We start from the raw sequence: 27,578 nt of genomic DNA, 5'->3' as shown, positions 1-27,578 counted from the left end.
CAGATGTTGATCACGATCAGTCGTGTTACAGTTTACACACTCCTCCCCGCTGGTTTCCACATTTATAATGAAGTGCTACTCGGTGTCTAGCAGCTAACCAGTCTTCTACCACCGAGGAGATGCTAAGCTAACGTGAGCAGCGGGGTCAGAGAACACGTCATTTCACCAACACGTCCCTTTTGTTCCTCTGAATTACAAACAAGAACACAAACCCACCTGTTGTCTGTGTGTCTGATTGCATTAACTAGTGCAATAAAGTCACTCCGTCATGACTCCACTCTGTTGATAGTTATTTGTTTTTAGACAATATTCTCATTTAATAGTCTAGTTACAGTTTCTCAACCTTTTCTGGCTTGTGACCGTGTTTAAGTGTCCGACTTCTCTTAAAGCCAAGATCCTCATGCTCAGACCTCAACAAATATCAATACATCAGATGTTTCTCATGACCACATGTACGTATCACGTGACCCCACCTGTGGCCCCACACCGAGGTTGAGAAACTCGATTTCAGGTATTCAAGTGGTCATGCACTGGTGTCAGACATCAGCGTGTACTGGTTTCACCCCACAGGAAGTGTGTGTGTGTGTGTGTGTGTGTGTTGGCACTGTCTGAAGTGGTTTCTTTTTTCTTTTTTGCACGTTGGAAAGTTCAGAGTTCACAATCCACTATGATTCATTGTCCAAGATTCAGAGTGTGTGAAGGAAGTCAAAACAGCATCTGTTTTCATATGCGTGTGTGTATGCATGCAAGCGTGTGCGTGTGTATGTGTTATGACAGGACGTCCAGTGCGACGGTGCCTCTCTGTTTCTTCAGGATGGCGACCGCCTGCTCGTGTGTCGCTCCCTGCAGACTCTCTCCGTTCACCAACAGGATCTGGTCGCCCCGCTTCAGACGGCCATCCACCGCCGCTGCGCCCTGAAACACACAGCAGCACCAAGCTGAATCCCTTCTCAAAACTCTTCAGGTTGGCTATCAACATTCAGAAGTATGAACAGTCATTGATTCATAAAACTCAGAGATTCAATTAAGACAAGGGAGAAAGTCAGTTTTGAGAGCGATTTTAAGTTTCTCATTGAACCCAGCGAAAAAAGATGGCTAAAATGCTAGCTAACAATTAGAGTGCAGCACCTGTTCAGAAGTTATTAATTAAATAAGCCTCCCTCGTTTTAATGGAAGTGTTTAGTAAGTGGAGTTCATCACTCCGATTAAAACAGGTTCCACCTCACAAACACAGAACTACCTTCACGTGGTAAAATGTAAGATTCAGAGCAATGCTTACTCCTGTTCTCCATCTAAACTAAGGCTGGAGATAGTTAGCATTTTATCAAAAGCGCTCATCCAACTTACTGATTAATACAACTCAGGGATTCAACTGAGACCTGTAATCATCTTTTGTAGGATGAGAAGAGACAAACTGCAGATTTAAAGTCTGTCATTTCTATCAGCAAGAGGCGCTTTAAGAGCCAAAGCTAGCTCAAAATAAGGAACCAGGATTTGATGCAGCATCTGTTCCTAAGTTGAAATGTTGTCCTTTGTTTACTAAGTTTAGTTTTATCACTAAATTAAAATTGTTTGCAGCTCACAAACTAGTTCTTACATAGAGATACGTTCTTGTTGTATTAACAGCCACTAACTGAAAGGTGTAACTTTTGTGTAGCTAACTGACAAAGCTAACATTAGCATGCTAATATCTGGCCCGTTTAGAAGTACGGTCAACACATCCGACCTGAAACTTGATGAATGTTTTTGTTTAATATTCACGTTAATCTGGAAGATTTTTAACATTTCACAAAATTAAAATTATGCAAAATTATGCTGATAACATTTGACTAACAGTCAGTTAGCTTAGCATTATCAGGTATTCCCCTCTTATTGTAAACTGTATATGAACACTACTAACTCTGAAACACAGATATGAGTCTAAATGGACTTTCTTTGAGAGCGAGATATTCAGATGAATCCAGACCTGTTTAGCCTAGCTTAGCATAAAGACTGCACGCAAATGGAAACAGCTTGCCTGGTTCTGACCTTGCTAAAGACGGTCTTGACGTAGATGGGCAGGTCTCCATGTGGACTGCCGAATCCTCCGACGACACTGAAGCCGAGTCCCTCAGAACCTTTCTCCAGACTGATGCTGCGGGGCCGCGGACCCCTGACAAAGAGGAGTAGAAAGAAGCGGGTCAGATTCAGTTAAGCGCCACCTGTCGTAAGTGTGCGTGTGTGTACTCACTCCGGCTCGGCTGTGTGTGTGTCAGTGTTGGCCGACAGACTGGAGCTGCTGGACAAACTCTCCACCTGAGTGGCGATGGCGCTGATATTGGTGTCTGCTACCACCTGAGACACACACACACACACACACACACACACACACACACATGAAAAGAAGGCGTGGCAGTTGCTTTGACTGAATTGAATTGATTTAATCTAAAGGGGCACTCACTCAACTGATTTTTATGCCACACACAGCATGTAGCTGCACTCACGGCTTGAATATCCACATAAAATGATTCAGGAGCATCTGTTCTTCAGCAGACGCATTGATAATATAATACAACAATTCATACTGAAATGTATGTTTGAACTAAAACTCTCCACCTCTGCTGCTCAGATTTGGACCGTTCTGTTTTGAATACGTCTCTCATGAATCCAATTGCTTTGTGAAAATAACAGTAAATTACTGGACTAAAAAGACACGTATACAATTTACCACCATAGAAGAAACTGAAACAATACAATGTCTAAGAATTCAGAGCAGTAAAAATTCATACTAATAACTCAAAGTAGTCAACTACGTACAGACGAGAGACGGAAAACAAACACACAAAGAATGACAAAAACAAAATGACACATCAATGACAATCATTTAAACACTTATCTCTGGAGGATGTACTTCTTTTAGGAATCAGATTGTTATAATTTATACATCATGAAACATTTAAATAATAACAACCCTTGAAGCGACTTAAGCTGTTTTAAATCTGTCTCTCACAACAACTACTACTATATGGAAGTGAAATACTAAATTACTGAGGTGAAATACTTCACTGACTAACTCACAAAACTAAAGCAGAGAGCCAGTTAAAACACCTGACTGTATAACAGACAGAACCAGCTGCCTCAGAGCCTTTGGGCAAACAGCCAAATATGAACTCTCTTATCGGAGTCTCTCTGCTGCAGGCTGATGAAGCTTCATTAGTCCTGCCTGCTGCTGCTGCTATCACACTCCCAGCATGCAACAGTCAGCCTGCTGCACCACACTGATAAAATACACACACACACACACACACACACACACACACACACGCACACACACACACACACTTCTTAACATCTTGAACTTTCTTTGTTTTCTCGTGAACTTTTGCGTTTAATTTGGTGTGTTAACATCATGAGGAGTTTGATTTAACATCATTAAATCAAACAACCACTAAAATATTGAAGATGACAAAAAAAAATCCAAGACGGGTTTCCGTTGTGCTCCTTGATGTAACAACTTTAGAGGGAAAGAAGTATTCAGATCTTTTACTTGAGTAAAAGTACCTGTACAACAATGCAAAAATACTCCATTCGGAGTAAAAGTCCTGCATTTAAAATCCTACATCAGAAAAGTACTTAAGTATCATCATCAGTAAAAGTACTGGTTTGGTAAAATGTCTCCTTTGACTGATATGTGATTGATGGATATGTGACATGACATTATTAGATTATTGTTGGAATGCTGTTAGGCATTCCAACTATTGTTGTCCTGTTTCTTTATTGTTGGAATGCTGTTAACACACACACATGAAAAGAAGGCGTGGCAGTTGCTTTGACTGAATTGAATTGATTTAATCTAAAGGGGCACTCACTCAACTGATTTTTATGCCGCACACAGTATGTAGCTGCACTCACGGCTTGAATATCCACATAAAATGATTCAGGAGCATCTGTTCTTCAGCAGACGCATTGATAATATAATACAACAATTCATACTGAAATGTATGTTTGAACTAAAACTCTCCACCTCTGCTGCTCAGATTTGGACCGTTCTGTTTTGAATACGTCTCTCATGAATCCAACTGCTTTGTGAAAATAACAGTAAATTACTGGACTAAAAAGACACGTATACAATTTACCACCATAGAAGAAACTGAAACAATACAATGTCTAAGAATTCAGAGCAGTAAAAATTCATACTAATAACTCAAAGTAGTCAACTACGTACAGACGAGAGATGGAAAACAAACACACAAAGAATGACAAAAACAAAATGACACATCAATGACAATCATTTAAACACTTATCTCTGGAGGATGTACTTCTTTTAGGAATCAGATTGTTATAATTTATACATCATGAAACATTTAAATAATAACAACCCTTGAAGCGACTTAAGCTGTTTTAAATCTGTCTGTATGCAATAGTTGAAAAAAATCCAAGACAGGTTTCCGTTGTGCTCCTTGATGTAACAACTTTAGAGGGAAAGAAGTATTCGGATCTTTTACTTGAGTAAAAGTACCTGTACAACAATGCAAAAATACTCCATTCGGAGTAAAAGTCCTGCATTTAAAATCCTACATCAGAAAAGTACTTAAGTATCATCATCAGTAAAAGTACTGGTTTGGTAAAAACCAACTAAGCATTAAGCATTCCAACTATTGTTATCCTGCTTCTTTATTGTCAGAATGCTGTGAAGCATTCCAACTATTGTTATCCGTTTCTTTATTGTTGGAATGCTGTTAAGCATTCCAACTATTGTTATCCTGTTTCTTTATTCAACTTCTTCTATTTCTTCCGTGCCCCTCTTCTCCTCCTTCATTTTTTAAGCTACAGAAACCGTTCAACTATTAAAATGTTCAGCTCTTTCACCAGAGGTGTGCTATGACTTTTTATATTTCTAACCTTTAAACTTTTTGAATTATTAAGCTTTTTATTTTCAATGGGATCTCTATGGAGAATATTTTCAAATGGCTTCAGGCACACAGGTGTTTGCGATTGAGCCAATTAGTGATGTTGATAAACACACAGACTCACAGACACACGCGCACATACACTCCTCTCCCTCTATCTCTGTGTGTCTCTCTCTCATAGTCATTCAGGTCTTAGGGATCTTTAGAGGTCTTTCCCCCCTCCTCCACCCCACACACACACACACACACACACACACACACACACACACACACGCCATTTTAAAATAAAAGCCCCACAGAATGAATCCTGAAACTGAAATGCTTGTGATGAGTCTGTCATTTAATAACCGGTTTGTGTTTATCTAACATTATGATTCTGTCTCCTCTCCCCTTCTCCCCCACACCCCATTTCAAAATAAAAGCCCCAGATTGTGAATTCTAACTGAACTGCTTGTGATGAAGCCTGTCATTTAATAACCTCTGTTTATGTGTCTCAGACATTATGATTATGTCTCCTCTCCCCCTCCCTCCCCCACCCAGTCCCACCCTTTCAAAAATAAAAGCTCATGGATTAACTGTATTTAAACATTTAGCTCAAAATTAGGCTTTTTTGTTGAAATAATGAATGCTCTTACTAATACTGCGACAACTACTACTACTGCTAATATTTCTAGTATTACTACTACTACTACTACTACTTCAACTTTTGCTACTATTACTACTACTGCTACTGCTATTACTGCTACCATAAATATTATTATTACCACTACTGCTATTACTACCACTACTATTATTACTTATACCACAACTGCTAATACTGCTATTCCTGCTACTACCAGTACTACTACTACTACAGCTATTAGTACGACTGCTACTAGTACTACTACTACTGCTACTTCAAAAACTGACTTTACTATTACTACTACTACTTATTATACTACTACTACTGTTATATAAAATACTACGACCACTACTACAGCTATTACTACGACTACTGATACTACTACTTCTACTACTTCTTCTAATTACTAATACTTCGACTACAACTTCTACTACTACTGCTACTACAAATATCACTACTGCTACAACTAGTACTTATTCAAATGCTACTAATACTTATACTGCTAATAATACTTCTACTACAACAAATATCACTACCGCTGGAATTCTTTTAAGCTACAGAAACCGTTCGAATATCAAAATGTTCAGCTCTTTCAGGAGAGGGGTGATATGACTTTTCATAGTTGGAATCTTTAAACTTTTTGAATTATTAAGCTTTTTGCAATTTTTTAAAAATTGGACATCTATTTTCAGCAATGTTTTTGCAATTCATTTCAAATTTCAGCATTCCAATGCATTTTCAGCAGGAAATGCATTTTCTAGTTCATACTTTAATACTTAATGTTAAAGCAGCATTTTACTGTTGTAGCTTCTCGAGGTGGAGCTAGTTTTTGCTATTTTACATACAGCTAATCCAGTGGTTCCCAACCTTGGGGTCGGGCCCCTCCAAAGGCTCCCCAGATAAATCTGAGGGGTCGTGTGAGGATTAATGGGGGAGAAAATAACTGAAAAACAAGTTGTGATACAGAAGCTGCATCATGAAACTAAACCGTTGCACTTTTAGAAAAGCCAAAAATATACCCTTAACAATTTGTTGTATTTCAAAAGCTTGTCATGTGTTTTATGAAAAGAGGATAACATATCATTAATCAAGTAAAGTACAATTTGTACAAGTTCAGTCCTTAAATAATATTTACTTAATTAAACCACTAATAAGGAGTCCAGGTGACATCATGCTACCCACAGACCCACACAGTTCATATCTACGGTGTATCGTCATTAGAGAAAAAGCACAAACTACAATTACCGCCTTCGGGGTTGTATGCCTCCACCAACCAGCCACTTTACATCCATGTCTGTCCAAAATGTGATCACTTCATCATTTTAACCTATTAGACATTTGTATGAAATTGTCATAATTAGCATTTCAATTCTTGGGTTTTGGCTATGAATGTGTTTAGTGAGGTCACAGTGATGTTTGACCAACAGTCAATCCTTGACAAACAAGTAGACTTTTTTCGCCAAATTTGAAGAAATTGTCTCAAGGTATTTACTGAACTTATAACTAGAAAACATAAACTTACATTTCCAAGTTTCCATAAAACCTTTGACAATACAGCGTACTCCAAGTTCAAACTTGCGACGGGGTTTGTGAGGAATTTAAGTTTTGAAGCGCTCCTAGTTATGGATATAATGTGATACAGTGTATTTACTTGTAGGAGTCTGGTCATTTCATGCATTAAGTGTCTGTGAGATGGGGTTTGAGGAATGTGCTGGAGCGGGGGTTGTGTGAAAGTGGCAGGGAGAGGTGTGAAGTTTAGGACAATGGGGCATAGGCCCAGGTGGGGCTTGTTGGACTTCAGCCAATCAGTGAGCTGATCGATGAGCTGAGGAATGCAACTTTGAGGGGACAAAGGGTTTGAAGCGCTGGGGGATTTCAGATCTTCTGCTGGTCACCGAGGACGCAGACCAGCCTTCTGGGTGGCTCGGATTGGATCTCACATTTGATTTTATATATAGGTTTGTTTTGTTATTAGTAGTGTGATTCGGTTTGTAACTGTTTATCTGTTTTTATGGTTCTTGGACAATAAATCCATTTGATTTTTACTTTAACCTGCTGTTGTGTTTTGGAGGCGATTGAGACAGCATGGCTGCAAGGGGGGGGGCGATTTCTCCCTGTGTCCAGAAGTTATGGCCTTAACAGGTTTCAACATGTGATGGGTCGCAGCATAAAGGTGCAACACCGGCGGTGTTACCTGCAGGCTGATGTTTCCGTAGCTGTTCTTCAGCATGGCGACGACGTCGCTGTGTGACAGACCGTCCACGGACTGACTGTTGATACTGACGATCCTGTCGCCCACCTGAACACACGCACACACACAGACCTGCTTTATTCACTTATGGTGGTTGTTATTGTGCGTCACGTAATCCCATATAGGCTGCACCATTTTACCAGTAAGACAATGATAAAACACACAACCAAACGTTGGTCTACCTTGAGCCGGTGTGTTTTGGCCGCTACCCCGTTGGCCTGAATCATAGCGATGAAGATGGGGATGTCACCCAGCGGGCTGCCCTTCCCCCCCGCTATACTCACCCCGAGGGAGTCGCTGACACTCTGAGGGGGGAGAGAGGGAAGACTTGCTTCACGTGAAGCCTGAGAGAAAAGGATGCCTTATGATTTCCATATTTTTGTATGCGTCTGTAGAGCACAAACACCGCATCTTACAATATTAGTTGACCATTTTTGAGACAGCCGATGCTCTGGCGTCACGTAATCTGATGGGTCACATAATAAGGTGCAACACCGGCAGTTCCTGAGGAAGCTCATCGGGGGTCAGTCCGGACATCGTGTTATTGTTCTACAACTGCTTCTTTGAAAACTGCAGAACTTTTTCCATGATGTGTTGGTACCGATCACTAACTATCCAGAAACAATGTCTTCACAGAACGCTGTCATTATAGATCACGAGTCCCTCTCTCAGGTTTCATGAAAATCCTTCACAACACACAAACCGCATTCCAGGACCGAACTCACCACCCTAATGCCTTCCTCTGACAGTGGACCTTTTCCTTTTTTATACTTTCAATTTATTTTATTGTATTTGTTGTATGTGTACTACTTGTGTAATACTTTTTCATTTACCCTTGTGATCTCCACTGTACGGACACCAGCATCTACCCCTACTGACAAACAAAGGAGAAACAACAGTGACATTTAACATTTAACCAGTCCAAAATTAAAACTGTGCAATCAATATATATATACATACATACATACATACAGTACACAATATATCACATCACGTCATAGTCTGCAACAAGATTTTCATGGGCACTTCAAATGAACTTTGGTAAAGCCAACTCCTAATGTATAACTTCAAAGCAACTATTTGTTTATTGTAGGTTGAGATGACTTAATGCTTAATGTTTTAGCTTACCCCTTAGACCAGTGATTCTTAACCATAGGGCCGCGGCCCATGATTGGGCCGCGAGCGCCACCTAGAGGGCCGCGAAAAACGTTCAGTTTTGCACCTGTGGGCCGCGGGACTGCATAGGTTATCAATTGAAGACACCAGAGATATCACTGTTATCCATGAGACACTCAGGTACGATACAGCTTCCCACCACCAGGTGGCGGTAATGCGTCAGTCAGTTGTTTAACAAGCTGCAATAAGCAGAAGAAGACACTCAGCTAGCCGCTAGCCTGTAGCGAAAGTTATGGATAAGTTATTAAAAAGAAAAAATGAAGACGACAGTGGTGCCATACCCCCCAAAAGTCTAAATGTGTGCGCAAGTACAACCCTGACTTTCTTAAGTTTCTTAAGCTTTGTGAACGGAGGCAACGAGGCAGAGCCGAGGGCTCAGTGTGTGGAATGTGAGCTAATGCTATCAAACGAAGCACTGGAGCCTTCAAAAATAAAGCGACACGTAGCGACGAAACATCCAACGCTCGTGGGAAAGTCTGTTGGGCTTCTTGTTGTGTATGCAGGTTTACATACACATGATAATAAATGTCTTTGTGATCATCACATTGTATCATCTCATTTATTTAACAAGGGTTTTGCCTGTTCAACACCGGCGTCCTCCATCCCCTCCCCTTCCGTTCCTACGGCTTGTTTGCGCAAATACGTCACAAAACATGTCCGTGTTTGGTATCCCAGCATGCCCAAAATCCTCATCTTTGCAAAGAAATCATCGATTTTCTTTCATTTCTTATGGTTTCTCCACAAAAGGAGCCCCCACACACACTGTCCAAAGTCGCCATAACCGCTGCAAGTCGTATCTTGCAGCATTTCGACGGAAAAAGACACATTACAGACCCGACAACGTGCTAGCGGATGTTACCATGGAGCTACTGCCTTCAGAAAACGCTAGTACTTATAGTACAAACCTTATCCTCCTCTTCCATAAGCCGTCAACCAACGTTTGCGTAACTGAGCTATTCTCATTCTCGTTCGTGCGCTCGGTCGCAGCCATTAAGCACAGCAAGTCCGCTACTCACACACCATGTCTTCGACCATATATACATAGTTTTTGCAATTTGTAAAGGCTAAAAATAAAAGGAAAATAATATAATATCACAATATAAAGGGAGAAACACCTTTAGTGTGTCAGAATATCATGTGGTTACCAAGTGTCCATTTGGGTCTCCAAATGTCCTTTTAGAGCTCCGCCTGGATCTCTTCATGAAGAAACACTGTAGAATGGTCATACTTTGTCTAATCTTCTTCAAATTTGAGGCAGTTGTTCACTGTTAGTGTAGTTACAGCCCTATACTGTCCTTTACCTGTACAGATACAGCCACCGGCAGTTATTTATACTGAAAGATACTTTTTTATTTTATGCGGACAAAAATCTTAAATTTGTACTGACTCCAAAGGCCCACTGCTCTGTTTCTGTATGACCTACAGGTTGTCTGACACTTTTGATGCATATAGTCAGAGTGGGCCCCGGGACACTTTGTACTTGAAAAGTTGGGCCCCGAGGTCAAAAAGGTTAAGAACCCCTGCCTTAGACCATGCAGCAACCCATTTGAACCCCTAATGAAATCCATTAATATCAAATAATGATACTTAAAATAGTTTTAAAATATATTATTGCCATAAATGTAAATCTTCACATGGCCTCAACTGACATTAAATTCCCCTTTTAAAACCCATTTAAACTGAATATATTAGAAATCATTAATTATCTGGAGTCAACCCCTTTAACAACTAAAGCTATCCCTAAATATGAACAATAACTGAGGAATTAAGGTATTTAAAGCACAAATTCAAGGGGAATTGTCATTTAAATCTTTACATTAGAGGCCCTTCATTTATCAATAATGGTGATGATTCAGGATTTAATGCAGGTTCCTTGGATCGTGGTTTCATCTGGACCCTGGTCCACTGCTAATATCACTTTTATTATTACTCACATACTATTTTATATGACCGATACCATTAATGCACATTATTGACTGTGCTTCTTCACCGGAGTCTCTGTGCTTTCTGGCCTCGCAGGTTCCCGTGGATGCTGGTCATACCTGGACCCTGGTCTTGCCTCCTGCCGTGGTTCTGTCATATACATTGAATGTGTTGTAACTCTGTAATGCTGTTCATTCTGTACACATGACATCTATTGCACTTCTGTCCATCCTGGGAGAGGGATCCCTCCTCTGTTGCTCTCCCACAGGTCTCTCCCTCTTTTCTCCTCGTTAAAGGTTTTTTTTGGGAGAGTTTGTCATGTTCCGATGTGAGGGTTCCAGGACAGAGGATGTCACATGTGTACTGATTGTAAAGCTCTCTGAGGCAAATTTGTAAGTTGTGATTTTGGGCTATACAAAAATAAATTGAATTGAAAAATTTAATTGAATGCTACTTGGTCAATTTTGATAATTTTTCACGACTTAAAGAAAACTTAATTCTCACAGAAATCCCAGCACACTTCCTCAAGTTCATTATGAGCTCAAACATGCAGGAAGTTGTTTCATGCTTCCTCTACCTGTGCTGTTAGAGTAGGAAGTGATGTCACGGGTGGACTTTGTGCTGTTGTTAAACGGCAAGGGCCCAGTGGAGGTCGACGTCGGGGGGTCAGGAGTCACTGGGTCACATGACGTTGAGGTGTTGGTAAGGGGCGGAGCCGCTACACCTGAGCTGTTCCCACTCACATGACTCATCTGGGACAAAGAGAGAGTTTCTATGCAAACATGGTACCTCTTGTTTCTTTCACTGGCTGTTTACAAATCAACTGTTTGAGGAAATACATTTTTACTATGTTTAAGTACAGAATCCTCGACCCAAAAACAAAGTCTGACACCTCAAACTAAAACTGGTTCTCACAAAGAGAGCAGCACCACAAGAACACACACCTGACTTCCTTGCGAGTTGCGTCTACAGGAGATCCAGGACGCAGCTTTGAGTCGTCCCAGCTCCAACAGGACTGGACCTCGAGCACACTGCGGGACAAACACACGCACATACGCGTTATGGATCCTACGCATGCTTTATTTCCACGTTTGTGTACAAATACACAATTATACCCACAAACGGCAGTATCAGAATGTGACGTAAGGCCCTGTTCAGACCTGGCATTAACATGCATCTTTGGTGATGCGATTACAAGTGGACAGCTCTGTGAATGCACCAGAGACGCACGGAGGACGCATTGAGTTCTGATCGCTCAGACCACATTCGGAGGTGGTCTGGGCCGCGTATGGCCACATTCTTTTAGCGGTGTGTACGCGAACGTGTCATAGACTGTACATAAGAAGGGGACGTAGTCACCCACTGGTTTGTGGACTGCTGTTTTGAAGCCTCGAGTTTGGCCGTCGCCATCTTGGGCAAATTGCAAGCTTCATGTCTTCTTCACTCACGCTGAAGAACTTCCACACTGATGACAGGTTTTGTGTGTGTGTGTATGAATGTGAATGTGACGACTGTGCCACGCTGTGTGACGACATATACGGAAATATGTGCCCGATCAGGCGGTTTTGATGAGCAGCCGATCGATTTGTGCATCTCTCATATGAAACTAACTTTTCCATCTTGAAAAAGCGTATAAAGTACACAGGCAAGTATGTGAACAATGTCGGTACTCAGGAGACTGCTCACCCATCAGAAGATTAGTAACATAATGAATTTATATCAATAAATATCAATTTATATCAATAAATACAGAAACACAGGGTCAAAGCCAGGGTTCGTATTACATCGTGGCTTTAGAGAGAGCCTTACATGCAGAAATATCTATAAATGCATTTGATATCATACAGAGAATATTTAGCCCGAGACAGAAATAAAAACATTGAATATTCAAAGGTAACACTGATGTGAGAATAGCACACACACACTGACACCCTGATTGGTTTAGGTGGTTCAGAGGCGTATTGCATAACAGCAACATGTCCACAGTACGATCCCGACCAGGGAACCGTGTTTCCTGTCTGTCCCTACACGTTCAACGATCAGATAATGGCCAACACACCGAAAGGAAATGTTAACAAGAAAACAGGAAATCAAAATGTGCGTGTTTACCTTCAGAATGGCGGCGACAGTTTCCTGGGAGGCGTGTCTCATGTCATCTCCGTTGACCGACAGGATCTGATCTCCCTGCATCAGACGACCGTCCAGCTCAGCAGCGCCCCCTCTGACCACCTCGGAGATAAACACACCGCTGCCACTCCTGACACACACACACCCGACAGTGGTAGAAGAAATATACAGATCTTTTAGTGGTAGTTAAAGCAGCAATACTACCGTGTAAAAATACTCAGTTACAAGTAAAGTAACATTTTTACTAAAAGGAACAGTGCGCAGGATTAGCCGCGATTATCAGAAAGTTTACATAATATTCACAAATATGTTTTCATTGGTGTATAATCCTATCCTTCATATCTACATAGGCAGCTGGTCCTCCATGTTGCACCGCCATGTTTCTACGGTAGCCCAGAACGGACAAACCAAACACTGGCTCTGTAAGGGGTGAGCAGGAGGGTAGTCAGATGGTTGCACTCTGCAACCTCACCACTAGATGGTGTTAACTCTTACACACTGGTCTTTTAAGTAAAAGTATCAGCATCAAAATATAGTAAAAGTAATAAAAAAGGTGAAGGTGGAGCTCATTTAATTACTTTGTATCCTGGTGGGTAGCTAATCTACAATAAAACATCATAATCTATTAGTTGATTATATTTTGGGCTCATAATCTGAATCTGTTGAGAATAAAAGTTGATCAACAATTGAAGTGAAGTAAAACGTAACAATATTTCTCTCTGAGATGTAGTGGAGTGGAAGTATAACGTAGAATAAAGAAATCAAATTTAGGAAATACTCATATAAAGTTGTACTTGAGTAAATGTACTTTTACATGATTTGAACCAAGAGCAGTAGTAACACGCACAAAGTGTTGTGGATCGGTGTGTGTGTGTGTGTGTTTCTTTTAAGGTAGACCTCTTCCCGACGATGCTGAGTCCCAGCCCTCTGCCGCTCCTCTTCTGCAGCTCCACCTTGAGGAGGTCCAGGTTCTCCTCATCTCTGTACTGAGCCTCGTCCCTCAGCACCGTCAGACGAACCTTCGGCGATGTGTGACGCAGGGCGGCGATGGCCTCCTCGTGGGACGCCCCGCGCAGGTCCACCCCGTTCACCTGGACACGCAGGAGAAATAACATCTCATATCTCGATCTTCGACCTGATGCGGTGAATGCATCGAAACATACTTTTCATTTCCTCACATCTGGACTGCTGTAATGGTCTCCCGATTCTCTTACATCAACTTTATATTCATATATATATTCAAATAAATCAGGATTTTATGTTTTCATGTCCAACACAATGGACTTTTTAACTGAGACAGTGTGGTTTTTTACAAAAATGTTGTTTTTCTAAAATAACAAAATGTATTAACTCAAAATGAGGTTTACAGGTGGGAGACAATTAAATAAAATAGTACTGCAAGTTAAACTACTTTATATACTGCTGGGTAGTTTAATCTATAATAATACATCAGAAATTGTTGTAATAGTAGTGAAATAACGATACAATATTTCCCTCTGAGATGTATTGGAGTAGAAGTATAAAGTAGCATACAATGGAATACTCAAGTAAAGTACAAGTACCTCAAAATTATACTTAGTTACAGTACTTGAGTAAATCAGTTTTTATTCGTTTTTATTTATTAAACATTGTTTACATTTATCAGCCTGTGATTTCATTTCTTGATATTATAGCAGAAACATCATTCTTTTATAATCCATAATACTGCAGTATGAGTACCATTAGTACTAGCAATGCTAACAGTAGCATCACTAAAAACAGCAGCAAAAGCAGCATTACTAACAATAGTACCAGGAATAGTACAAAGTTCGCCCTATTTACTACTGAGCATGACTTAAACAGTAAAAACTGCATGTTTTATATGCAGCAGTGAATTAATGAATATAGTACTTTCGCTGCAGTATCAGCAATATAAGTAGAAGTTGTAGTATTAGTAACAGTACTAGTTACAACAATAACACGACTAATACTAGTATTAGCAGTGACAGAGTTAACAGTAATACTTTATGCAGGTAAAGAAACTAAAACAGGACATGAAGACAAAATAACATTCACACAATCAAAACAGACAACTCGGGAGTATTGGCAGTACTACCAGTACTGTAGTACTGTATGAGTAGTACCTCGAGTATCTGGTCTCCTGCCCACAGTCGCCCATCTCTGGCTGCAGCTCCTTCCTCATAAACCTCATGGATCACTATGGCGTCCTGGCGGAGACACAGTGAGACACAATGAGAGAGAGACTTTTTAGATTAATCCGCCTCTGAAAATAGTCCCCAACGAAAGCACTATTTCCTCCTGTTTGTCAGATTCAAAACTACAGTGACCAGAAACTGACTGAGTCTTTGTTTTGAAACATTAAACTATATGTTGTGCTTTAAAAAAGATTTACGTCTTCAGTGGGAACCAATATCACTACTGACAGACGGACTGACACTTTGTCAGTGTGGGTCTAAACATGGGACTTGTTGACGAGAGAAATATACAGAATAACACCAGAATGATCCTTTAAAAAACAAAACAAGAGAGGACATCGTGCAATCAATGAGATCCTCTCTCTCGTGATACTGATGCACCACCACTTGTCTTCAACAAACAATTGAAATGTGAACTTTACATTTTCATTGGCTCTTTTTTAAAGTTCGATGTAGAATTTGAACAGGACAGTGTGGAGAATTGTCGGTTATTATTATATACATATTTAAGAATAAAGAGGATGGAGGAAAAATAACAAAAGAAGAAAATACTGAGAAGTGAGTAAAGTATGTAAGTCTGTTACCAGCTGTGTGTCTCTTCCTCCCACTATGCTGAGTCCGAGCCCTGATCGACCTTTACAGATCTCCAACAGCATCTCGTGACCAGGAACCACCGCACAGCATGACGGGTCTGAGGAGGAGGAGGAAAGGAAGACTGGTTTATCTCAACTCTTCTAATAAATGTACGAGCATTAATGTGTTCATCACTAATTTTAAGGACTTCATCTACTGATTTTAGTGCGTCCAGGGTGTGGCTAGCCTAGCTTAGCACAAAGACTGGCAGCAGAGGGGAACTGTTAGCTTAAGACCTCCCAACAAGTCCAAAGCTCCATTAAAGAGTTGTTCCTTTCATGCAGTGATTGAGAGTATGGTACAGATAGATTTAACATTTGATGAAATTAAATTCAATGTCAGATCTGAAGATGAGCGATAGAAACATTGGATCTTTAGGAGGGAACAGTCTGGAAGCTATACACACGCGCGCACACACACACACAGTGTAGCTGGAGGGAAGCTATGCTGTATTCACAATGAGCCGAATTCAGCAGGTGTGTGCGTGTGTGCTGATTTACTGTGACAGGTCACCTTGCTAGGAGCACATCAACACACTAGCATGGTTTCAAATTTCAGGGGAGGGCAGGCTGTGTGTGTGTGTGTGTGTGTGTGTGTGTGTGTGTGTGTGTGTGTGTGTGTGTACCTCTGTTGGCGGCTTGCAGGTCGGGGCTTATCAGAGGAGGAGATGCTGTCTGTTTACTGGAACTGCTTGAAGCCGTGCAGGACTACACACACACACACACACACACGCACAACACACAAACACACGCCCACACACACAGACACACACACACACACAAACACAACACACAAACACACACACACACAAGAGATGAGATTAAATGTATTGATCAGCTCAGTAAATCTCATTGATTTCTTCAAGTAGGCTGCTGTACTGAAGTACAATGTTGAGGTATTTGTACTGTAATGCACATTCGGTGACACTTCTACTCCACTACATTTATCTGACAGCTTTACATTTTTACATCTTACAAAAAAAATCATATGATCAGTTTCTAAAATATGACCCATTGTTGTAGATTAGGCAGGTATATACTGTATATGGAAGGAGTTTGTTTTTCCCCGGGTGGTATTACTGCTTTTATTCCAGTAAAGGATCTGAATACTTCTGTCAGTATTTAAATGTACAAATTCAGACAAACTCAGATTTGTCGTCTTCTAAAGTAAATCGTCATCGTGTTAATACCTGCTGCTCCAGCAACGCCTTCGGAGCCTGAAGCTCATTTTCTGAAGTCTCTGCAACTTTCAACCTCTGCAGCACACACACACACACACACACACACACACACACACACACACACACACACACACACACACACACACACACACACACACACACACACACACACACACACACACACACACACACACACACACAGAAAGTAACTAAGTGCATTTACTCAAGTACTGTAATTAAGTAAAATTTTGAGTTAGTGGTACTAGAGTATTCTCATTTTCTGCTACTTTATACTTCTTCTCCACTACACATAAATATTGTACTTGTATTACTGCACAAATGTATTTCAAAATTGTAGTTACTTTGCAACTGAAGATGAAAAAAAGAAAAATTAATTATTTTACACATATACATATGGATATAAATATATATTTAGAGAATGATCCTATAAAATGTGATGCATTAAATGAGTATAATTAGCTCTTCTACTACCAACTGCTATATTTAAATGCATCGTACGTGTTCCTGCATCAATAACAAATGTCAGATAGTGTAATTAATATATACATCAATAGACCACTTTGGCTGCTTAGTGAGTACTTTTACTTAATACTACTCTTGTATGTTTAGTGAAATAAGATTATTATTAATATGTTAGTATTTTTAAATGGTGGTGTTTCTCGTCTCCCTGGAGTAAACGCTCTCAGTACTTCCTCCAGTGCGTGAATGAGGTCAGACAGACCAAGTCACCTTGGTGGAGGTGTCGCTCTCTGTCAGACTCTTGGGGGCGCTGTTGTTGCTGTTGCTGCTGCTTCTGTTTCCGTTCCTGTTGTTCTGCTCGTGTTCATCGCTCTTCGCATCCTGTTCGACAGACCACAGATCAGTTTACACTTTCATATCCCGGCGCAATGTGGGCTGAAACTTCTGGTTTATTTCCCCTCTAGTGACCCCTGTACACAGCCCCCCAGAGTTCACAAAATATGATGTTTTGTTGTAGTTTAAACAAACCAACAGTACACCGGAAATGATTAGTTAATTCATACATGAGTAAGTCTATAAGCAATAGTTTTAGTGACAACACAAAGTCAACTTTCAGTCAAAATGTTTTCTCTCTTAATTTTGTTGTTTCTTTTTTTCTTTTTTCATCAGATTATATTGAATATTTCTGAATAATCTAGTTCCAGCCGAAACAATTTACTGTTAAAATATGGAATATTAGTCCAATAATGAACGATAGTCTTTTTGGGGGGGGGGAACATTGTCACTGTTTCCGAGAGAGAGAGAGAGAGAGAGAGAGAGAGAGAGAGAGAGAGAGAGAGAGAGAGAGAGAGAGAGAGTGATATCAATGTGACGAGTGTCTGAAAGTGATTACGACTGACCAGCGGGCCCAATGACAGGTGAAGGGTCAGGCTGTCGGGGGGGCGAGGTTCGTCTGTGGGGACGGAGACGCCGAGAGGAGCTGGAGAGACGGACTGACACAGAAGAAGCAGAAGCAGAAGAAGCAGAAGCAGAAGCAGAAGCAGAAGAAGAAGAAGAAGAAGAAGAAGAAGAAGAAGAAGAAGAAGAAGAAGACATGCAGGTCAGTCTACGGTTGCCTCACCGTCTTTAAGGAATGAGAGTGTCAGTTAAATGGAGAGTGAGAGTTAAATTGAATGTCGGGTTTGACGTCTCGTCTTGTTTCTCCTGACAGAGTGTGTTTGGTCTGAGGCCAGTAACTAATTTTCCCACCAACAGTTTGAAACTGCTTTAAAAGAAGAGATCAAAGAGCGACTGGAAACAACAAACTGTGTTTTATACATTTGTGTTTGTGTTGAGATTAAACAATAGAGACACAAATTACACACATATTAACCAGCGAACTTTAGAGCCAGGCTAGCTGGTTCCCTCTGCTAACCACCTCCCAACTCCAGCTCTGTACCTGGGCGACCTACGTTTTAACAAACGTTAAAAATATTAATTACACTATTGTGGACTCATGAATGTCAAATATAGGAAGGAAAAAAAGTCATAGTATAACATCTTGAAAAAGTCATAATAATATATATATAAAAAGAAAAAGCATAACATGTCAAAAAGGTTACATCAAAAAAGTCACAGTATAGTAAGTCAATTCAAGTCATAGTATATTATGTGAAAAAGTCACAAAATACTCGCAGTATAGTGTCTCAAAAAATGTCATATTGTACGTCCAACAAATGAGGCATGCTATAATAATAAACAATACGTTTTTTATGTTTCACACCTGGAGCTCAGTTAATTGTTGTCTTTACGTTCTGGTCACACTGGCTTACAGACTGACATGTAACTCACTGATTGGACAGTTTTGGTGATGTCATCATCAGCACCCACATGGGCAAATCAAATTGTGTTGGACTGACAGCAGCTCCGTCTGCAGTTTTATGTTCCTGACGTATTTATGTGTGTTCTCCGGAGTTACAAAGAGACAGAAGCGTGTGGACGGGGATGTGTGTCAGTGTGAAAAGAGTGCGTTGTTACCTCGGGGCTGATGACAGGGGGAGGAGGAGGAGGAGGAGGAGGGGGAGGAGGAAGAGAGGCGAAGGGGGGGACGGCCATCTGGTTTATAGCATCCTCATTTCTACAGAGAGAGACACAGAGAGAGACATCAGGGCAGTTTGGGCTGCAACACGAAAAACCAGAAAAGAAGCAAGAAAAACACATTTTCTCATCAGCAAGGAACTGATGGAAGGTTATGATTAATGCAGAGTTTCACCACCTGAGACCCCCCCCCCTCCAGCATAAACACATGTCCGCTCGGTGTTTCGTTATGTCCCGTGAGAGCGGATCAGTCACAGAGCTGCAGCTGATCTGCGGCCTGCAGCAGCAGTGCAGACGAACGTTCAGCTGCAAGAATACGACTGCTGCACAACCACAAACCTAAGATGGAGACCTGTTTTTAACATTCTGATTCACGTTTTTCTATGGAGGTGGAATCACTTCTTGTGTTGTATGAATAATTTCTGTCATATGCATTGAATGTGTTGTAACTCTGTTATGTCGTTCATTCTGTACACATGACATCTATTGCACTTCTGTCCATCCTGATAGAGGATCCCTCCTCTGTTGATCTCCCTGAGGTCTCTTCCTTTCTTTTAAAGGTTATTTTGAGGGAGTATTTCCTGTACCGATGTGAGGGTCCTGGGACTTTTAAATTAATCTAGTGTGAAGTCAGAGACTTTTATTCATTCAGCGATCTTATTCACACCATCAGTCCGTTTCCAGGTTTCTGGTTTTACTTGAGTCAGCACCGGCTCGGGCGGAAGACTGCAAGTTTGAAAAAAAAAGATCATAAGGTGTAGTTAGAAAGGGCCTCTGTAGCTGTTAGCTGCTAGCATAGCACACCACAATCCCACACACAACATTCACTGGAGAACGTTGCCTTCAGAGCTTTCTGCCATAAATCCCCTCAGGTTTAGGGTAACAAAAATTTCTTGATGCAAACTTTTCCCATGTGCACACACGGTTCCCGTCCAGCTGAACTGTGGGCAATGTAGGCGCGAAGAAAAATTGCAGGGAGAGATGGCAAAAATATTTTGTCAGGGGCGCTGCGTGTCCACTACGACTCGCTACATGGGATAAAACCAGCAACGACGGATGCTGGTGTTGGTCCCCGAACGCCTCACGTCTGTTGGGTCTGATCCAGGCGGCAACCTCAGGTTGTGCCAAAGGAAGTGTCTTAAAACTTGCATTATATCTACTGACCAGCAGGGGGCGACTCCTCTGGTTGCATAGAAGTCTATAAGAAAATGACTCTACTTCTCTCTTGATTTATTCCCTCAGTAAACATTGTTAACATGAGTTTATGGTCTCAAGTCTTCTTCAACACAGCATGATGTTCATTTAGTAAATGATAGTTCAATTAGAGTCAAATAGACCATAAAGCAGGGTATGATTTAGGGCGGGGCTTACTGCGATTGGCAGGTCGCTGCCACTACCAGAGCCGTATCCCCCTCTGTCACTCCTCCACATTCCAAATATGGTAATCTCTGTTCATGGTAGCAAATAACCAACAACATGGCAAGGGCCGTAATCCAAGATGGCAACGGGGAAATTGCCAAACTCAAGGCTTCAAAACGGCAGACCACAAACCAATGGATGACGTCACGATGACTACGTCCACTTCTTATATACAGTCTATGGTCGGATCATTACTGGGCTGATGGCAGGGAGTCTGACCTTCATGCCTTCATCCTGCTGAGCACCTTCATCTGTCAAACTTCACGAAGCCCAAGGATGAGGAGCGATGGGACAAAGACGGATGCTGACTCAGACTTCCTCTCCTCCTCCCAGCAGCTGGTGACTCACGAAACGCTCCTGATGGGAACATCGCTGTAATCTAAACTGAACAATCACATGGCTGAGGGAGAAATTATATTTATCAAATCGGGCATCTCATCAGCAGGAACAACAAGAAGCTTCTCGGGTAACGGAGCGGAAAACCAACAACGCATCCCCGAAGTGTGCCGACGGACATGAAGGAGGATGCGATGAGGGAGATGAAACCTGCAGTGTGGCTCAGAAGACATCTGCTACATGACGACATATGGTGCGAGTCCACCACACGGGACACTTCAAACCCTTCTGTGGTGGAGCCATCTGACGCCGGAATCGTTTGATTCGAGGCTCCGGCGCTAAACGGAGCCATCTGTGGAGCTCCAGGATGAACATCAGAGAGGACCTGTTTTCTTATTTAGACTGCGTCATCATTCGTGCTTCTAAACTCCACTTCACAGAGATCACCTGTCATTTAAGTGGAAAGCTTTCTGATCACCTAAATCAGCAACACATCACTGACTTATTGTCTGCTCTCTAATAGAGCAGGAAATTATGCCTGAAATTATGGATTGAACGTCAGAGAGAATCGTAATCAGCCGTTCTCCATCAAAAGGCACCGTGATTATTATCATCCTCTATTGTACGGCCACAAGATGCTCCAGTTCCTCAATCTGATTTGACTTCTTCTATGACAGCATCAATGATTAGATGAAGATTTCCTCATCTTCAACTCACATCACAACTCTTCCTGAACAGACATTAAAGGGATACATTGATGAGGAATGTTCACTGAGAGAAGCAGACGAAAGGATCCGGTCTGCAGCTTATTCACCGTCTTAAAGTCCTGCTCTGCAGACAATATCATCAAAAACAAAAAGCTCTGACATTCTAAGTCAAAAAACTGGCCCGGTGTTATTTTGCTTGGGGTTTTCATTTACACCCAAAAAAAAACGTACTCTCTTTTGTCCATTTATTTCTATAATGTCTTTCATACTTTTTACTATAACACATATGTAAAATGTCATTTGTAGCCATACTTCAGCATGATAAGAACTACCTAACATTGGATGTGTACTTGGGTTTTTATGTTTGGCCCATGTCTCTTCCTTTAACATATAGGGGGCGGGGTTTATGACCTATACTGCAGCCAGCCACCAAGGGGACAATCGAGATGATTTGGCTTGGGGAGCTGTCATGTTGTCCATCTTTACATACACAAAGCTCAGACAAACCTGGATGGCTGTGAAAGGAAGACTAATCTATTCCTGCCCTCCAAGCTTTGTCTTCTCTTGCTTCATTCCATCTGTCCTGGTCCCTCAGTATCTCCACCCTTCGGCTATTTATTTTATTTTATTATATTTATTACGTTGTTGTCCTTGCCCAGTATCTGACCCATTCGCGATGAACCTTTAATGTGTCCTTGGTGCAAGTGAAGCCGTCAGAAACTGGAATTTATGGATCAGTCTGTTACTTCCTGCTTCAGTCATGCAAGACAGACACTGTCAGCCAATCATCCACCTGAACAGGTTCATTTGTTTAACACTCACTCTTCAGATGTTCTGCTGAGAGGCCTCAATACTACAACATCCAGATGATTGATCTGTGATACCGTAGCAGTGGAGTCATACATGTACAAGTTTTTTCTGAGGGCGGCGCTAAAAGAACACATCATGGGGTCACTTATTGTAAATTATCCTCTGAGGAGCAGGACTGAGATCAGGACATTTCTATGTAAGTCTAGGTATATATATATATACACAGTATATATGTATATAGCTAAGTATGAATGTATGTCTGTATAACTTTTACTTTGTCTTTTACTTTTTTTTTTTAAACATCTAAAGTAGTTCAGGCTAAACCCATTCAAATGGATTATTAAAACTGGGTTTAGCAACATTTCATTTCATCAGTGTTCCTAATGATGAACGAGGATGAACGAGGACGATGGTGATTTTAAATGTGCCCGGTGCATCTGTCGATAATGGGAGTAACATGATCGATCTGGATATAAACTATTTCATGTCTTAGATTCTAATTAGATAATATATTTAGGTGATTTTTAACTTAATGTTGTAGGAACATTTGTATCAGCATTGTCAGAGGAGAGCCTGATGAGAATCACCGCTTCACTGTCATCGTTGACAGTGAAGAACTTGATCTCCTGAAGCTGTCCCCTGGTTCAAACTTGGAGGTCTGATCTGTACATACTGCTGTATTCTCAGCATACAGCTGTATTCTCAGCTGTATTCTCAGTGTAATCCGGACACCGATTAAAACCCAGCTTTACAGACTCGTTATGCGACATCTGAAGCCGCTTCTTTACTACAACGATCGTTTGATCGCTTTGGAAACCAATCGACTCCATCAGTATCGTCACACAGTAAGTTAGATGTGCAGAGGGATGGCTGGCAGGGTGGCCATTTCTGTTTCCATGGCGATTGCACTCCTGCCGAGGCTCCTGCCCCAGTCGACATCCCATTGCTCATTGCCGTGGCGACCTTTATCGGAGATAAATCATTCAGCGGCAGCCCGTGGACACGACTATAACGAGATTTTGTCACCTGGCCGAACACGGCGAGAGCGGCGGTGTCCTCCTGTCCCCGACACGCCGACCGCATTCAATCAGAGCAGGCCGGCAGGCAAAAGAAAAACCACGACGTGGTCAGAACAGTCTGGTGAACTGGGAGATATAGCACACACAAAAGGTTTCCTGAATCATGGGAAGAACCGCATCGTCTCTGTACAGATCTAATCACAGGACACGGTGACCTCCAGCTGAACCACTGAGGATAAAGCAGAATAAACGTCCTCTTCAGTCCGCCAGAGTTCAATAAACTGCACCGATACATCAACATGGCATTTCTCTGCAGTGTGAACACTACCTGCAGGCCGGGTAAAGGTTCAAAAAGCTCATTTCTGAAAAAGAAAAGAGACTATTCATCACAACAAAAGTACCCTGCTTGAAAATATTCTTGCTGAGGTAAAAAGAAATAATCAATAAACACTTATAATATAAAGAGTTCTGGGTCTCAAACATGACAGCTTTCTCCCCATGAACATGACACTGATAGAAATACATTTTGAAGAAAACGCAACACCAGACTCTGTTCTTTTTATCAGAAAATGTTGTTAATTAATGTATCTGACAAATCTCAAAAACAAAAGATATTCACTGACAACATATTTCATTTGTTATATCTGATCTTATAACTCCATATCAGCTGGTAGTGACTACAGCGTTATTAAACAGTTTTATGGTGTTTCGACCAGAGAAAGATCATCATCTGGTTTAATAGAGATAAAAATCAGTGATGAAAAGTAATTAAGTACATTTACTCAAGTACTGTACTTAAGTACAGTTTGAGGTACTTGTAGTTCACTTAATTACATTTCATGCTACTCTATACTTCTACGCCATTACATCTCAGAAACAAATATTGTACTTTGTACTTCACTACATATATTTATGAACACAGAAATGCATCAATCCAATAATATAATATTATTCTGAAATGATCCATTCTGCATAACTTTTACTGTTGGTACTTACAGTATCTTTTTATGCGAATGCTTTTACTAAATATGTCAAATGCATGGACTTTTACTGACAACACAGTATTTTCCCCATGTGGTACTAACCCAACAGAAGATCTTGATACTTCCTCCACCACAGGTACACATACAAATGAACGAACTACAAGTATTTGATATATCCCTGGTATTACACAGCAACAACACTTCACTGTTTTACATCAGGTTACAAATGAGGGGTGATTTTTATGTTGCTGACAGACTTGAATCTCATTCACACTCTTCCATACAAATGGTTAAAACCTAGTGTCTTCAAAAGCCCAAATATGAGAAATTGATATCGACTTCACTTGAGAGTTTCTTCTGTGTTTTTAAACAATTCAAACAGCTGCCGGGCGTTCAGGACCCGAACGTGTACGAGTGATGTTTTCAGATTGAATGCATTTAACAAACCGTCGACACTCTGTTGCCATCTGTAGGTTTGTGACCCAGAGGACGTTTCCCATCGCTGTCAAACACTACGACAGCTGTCAGGATGTGACAGACGTCAGCGAAGCCGCTAGTATCTGGCGACAAAGCACGACTCGATGCCGACGGGTCATCACATGACATGCAACCAAACAACACAGGAGCTGTTGAGCCATAAAAGTAATTTGGAGGTTTAACGTTAACATGGAGGTGAAGATTTTACAGCAGCACTGACGTGAAAATGAGTCTTGATTTGACACCAGCGAGACGCTTACAGCTCAGTAACAGACGTAACGACTTGTTGTGGTGGTGATTTATGTCTCATGTTGACATGGAGGCGACTCATGAGCCTGAACACAGCAAACAGCCCCATCACTCAGAGTGACGGAGGTCTTTAGTAGCAGTTCTGACTCACACACTCATCCACCTCCATGTGTCAGACTGAGGATGCAGATGTTTTAAATATTCAGCTTACGGCGGCTGCAGGGTTCATTACAGGCAGATAACATCCTGGTGATTTATGTCCTCTTAAAGTCAGAAGTGGAGATAAAAATGCAAAGTTTGTCCTGAGCGTGGAACAAAAAGAAACATATACTGTGCACAGTATATCTTGTTTTTGACCTTAAGTACAAGGGAATGGTCAAAGTTTTGGCGCTAGAGCATCTTTTCCCAACCTCTACCTCAGGACCTTACGTAGGTTTACCCGATATGCAAATGCTGTCAGAAATTTCAAAAAAAGAGGTTGAAAGAAGTACATTTTACGTTTATTTAAAGCTGGGGTCGCAACATTGGAGAAAACCGCAAGAGTACGCTCGATTTTAAAAGTGTCCAACTGAAAAATCCAGCCCAGTGTTGCCAACTCTTTTTCAATGAAAGTAGCTAGCAGCACGAGCTGCAAAGGTTGCTAAATCTAGCGAGAAAGTTACAAAGTCGCTGTCAAAAGTCAAAAACACTGACAGCCCATCTCTTCAGGCCTCCCTCCAAAGCCACTCCCCCCAAAATGATCAATGATAAACAACGAACATGTCTAATATCAATACTCCCAGCTGTCAATTCTTTTGACAATACAACTAAAGACCAGGTTGATGCCCAATAGCAAGGCACTGGATATTATATTCATCCACCTTTTGCGAGCAGCGGAGCAGAGCAACCATCCTAGCCCGACCTGCAAACCGCCAACTTTATGCATTATTGGAGCACAATTGCCAGCACTGAGTGCCACTGAGAGTCACTTTTTGTCGGTGTTAGTTTGTAATGTGTCTGTTCAGAACATGGTGGCTTATAATGTTGGTAATTGTCATTTTTGTAATTGGTGAGGTGGCTGCTACATTGTCACATCATTTCACACAGCAGCCCAACCATCTCATTAGACTCATTAGCAGCTCCTGTTGCGGTGTACCCATGGCCCACAACTATCACTGATGACACTAAAGATCTTTAAGTGGATTTATGGACATATGTTCTGGATGGACATTGGCGATAATGATATCCTGCAGTGCGAGTCACGCTGAATGATATGAATATGTGTTTCATTGCTGTGTGTTAACATTTCTCTGAGTTGTGACTCTGAGAAGGACTATGATCTTCGACTCAGATACACCTGCTCGGTAGAGCATCCTTTGCGGAGAATGAAAACATGGAGGAACTCAGCAGATAAAAAGAGGGATAAACTCTTGTGTGATTATCTTCTCGGCAGCAGAGTCCAAGCCGGCCTGCACTTTAAATCCTGTCTGGCAGGGAGGCTGAACCGGTGCGAGGCTCTGGTCTTAATGAGACCTCGGTAAAATACACCACACCTGCTCGCTTCAAAAGCTGCGAATCAATCGCTGCAGCGGAAAGCTCTTTCCTGCAGCTGAGGAGGAGGAGGAGGAGGGCTAGCAGAGTATAATCTGTTTTGCAGAGAGTCCCCGTCCTCAGCTCCTCTCTCCCGTCTCAAAAGGATTGAATGTGAAGGACTGTCCCCCTCCTGTCGGCTTTCATCAAGAGCCCATCCAGCGAAACTGAGAGCTTTGTGGTTGTTATACGCCGAACACAGAGCTCTGTGTCCGCCTTCGGATCAGACAGACGGGTTGCAGTTGGGACTTTGAAGTTTCCGGATGGCCGTTGTCTGCAGCAGAGTGTCCCCGTCTGTTCTCTTATGAGTCAGACGAGACTCAAGTTAAACGCCCTCAGGGGCGGACACGTCTGAGTGCATCAGATCACGTCCTACAGGCTCTCTGGTGAGAGCTCAGTGACACGTTACAGCCTGAGTCATAATCTCAACGTTGTTCCAGGCGAGTGTGATCATTTT

The 27,578-nt window shown here is 41.5% G+C and overlaps 1 protein-coding gene across 1 annotated transcript in view; it reads right to left on the bottom strand.

Annotated features, from left to right (window-relative positions):
* Positions 1-331: 331 nt before the first annotated feature.
* Positions 332-27,578, bottom strand: part of patj (PATJ crumbs cell polarity complex component) — a 123,797-nt gene continuing 96,550 nt past the window's right edge. Inside the window, exons 31-47 of the mRNA XM_079267124.1 lie at positions 19,493-19,592; positions 18,376-18,468; positions 17,747-17,857; positions 17,006-17,071; positions 16,442-16,523; positions 15,768-15,874; positions 15,112-15,195; positions 13,886-14,079; positions 12,971-13,118; positions 11,806-11,892; positions 11,439-11,613; positions 8,596-8,633; positions 7,945-8,067; positions 7,706-7,810; positions 2,231-2,334; positions 2,029-2,152; positions 332-915 (exon numbers count right to left, since the gene is read on the bottom strand). Coding sequence (XP_079123250.1) covers positions 769-915; positions 2,029-2,152; positions 2,231-2,334; positions 7,706-7,810; positions 7,945-8,067; positions 8,596-8,633; positions 11,439-11,613; positions 11,806-11,892; positions 12,971-13,118; positions 13,886-14,079; positions 15,112-15,195; positions 15,768-15,874; positions 16,442-16,523; positions 17,006-17,071; positions 17,747-17,857; positions 18,376-18,468; positions 19,493-19,592 — 1,888 coding nt within the window. The 3' untranslated portion in view covers positions 332-768. The remainder of the gene's footprint in view (positions 916-2,028; positions 2,153-2,230; positions 2,335-7,705; positions 7,811-7,944; positions 8,068-8,595; positions 8,634-11,438; positions 11,614-11,805; positions 11,893-12,970; positions 13,119-13,885; positions 14,080-15,111; positions 15,196-15,767; positions 15,875-16,441; positions 16,524-17,005; positions 17,072-17,746; positions 17,858-18,375; positions 18,469-19,492; positions 19,593-27,578) is intronic.

This window comes from Melanostigma gelatinosum (genome assembly GCF_949748355.1).
Source record: "Melanostigma gelatinosum genome assembly, chromosome: 4".
Taxonomy (NCBI): Eukaryota; Metazoa; Chordata; class Actinopteri; order Perciformes; family Zoarcidae; genus Melanostigma; species Melanostigma gelatinosum.
This window is presented reverse-complemented; position numbering and strand designations above follow the sequence as displayed.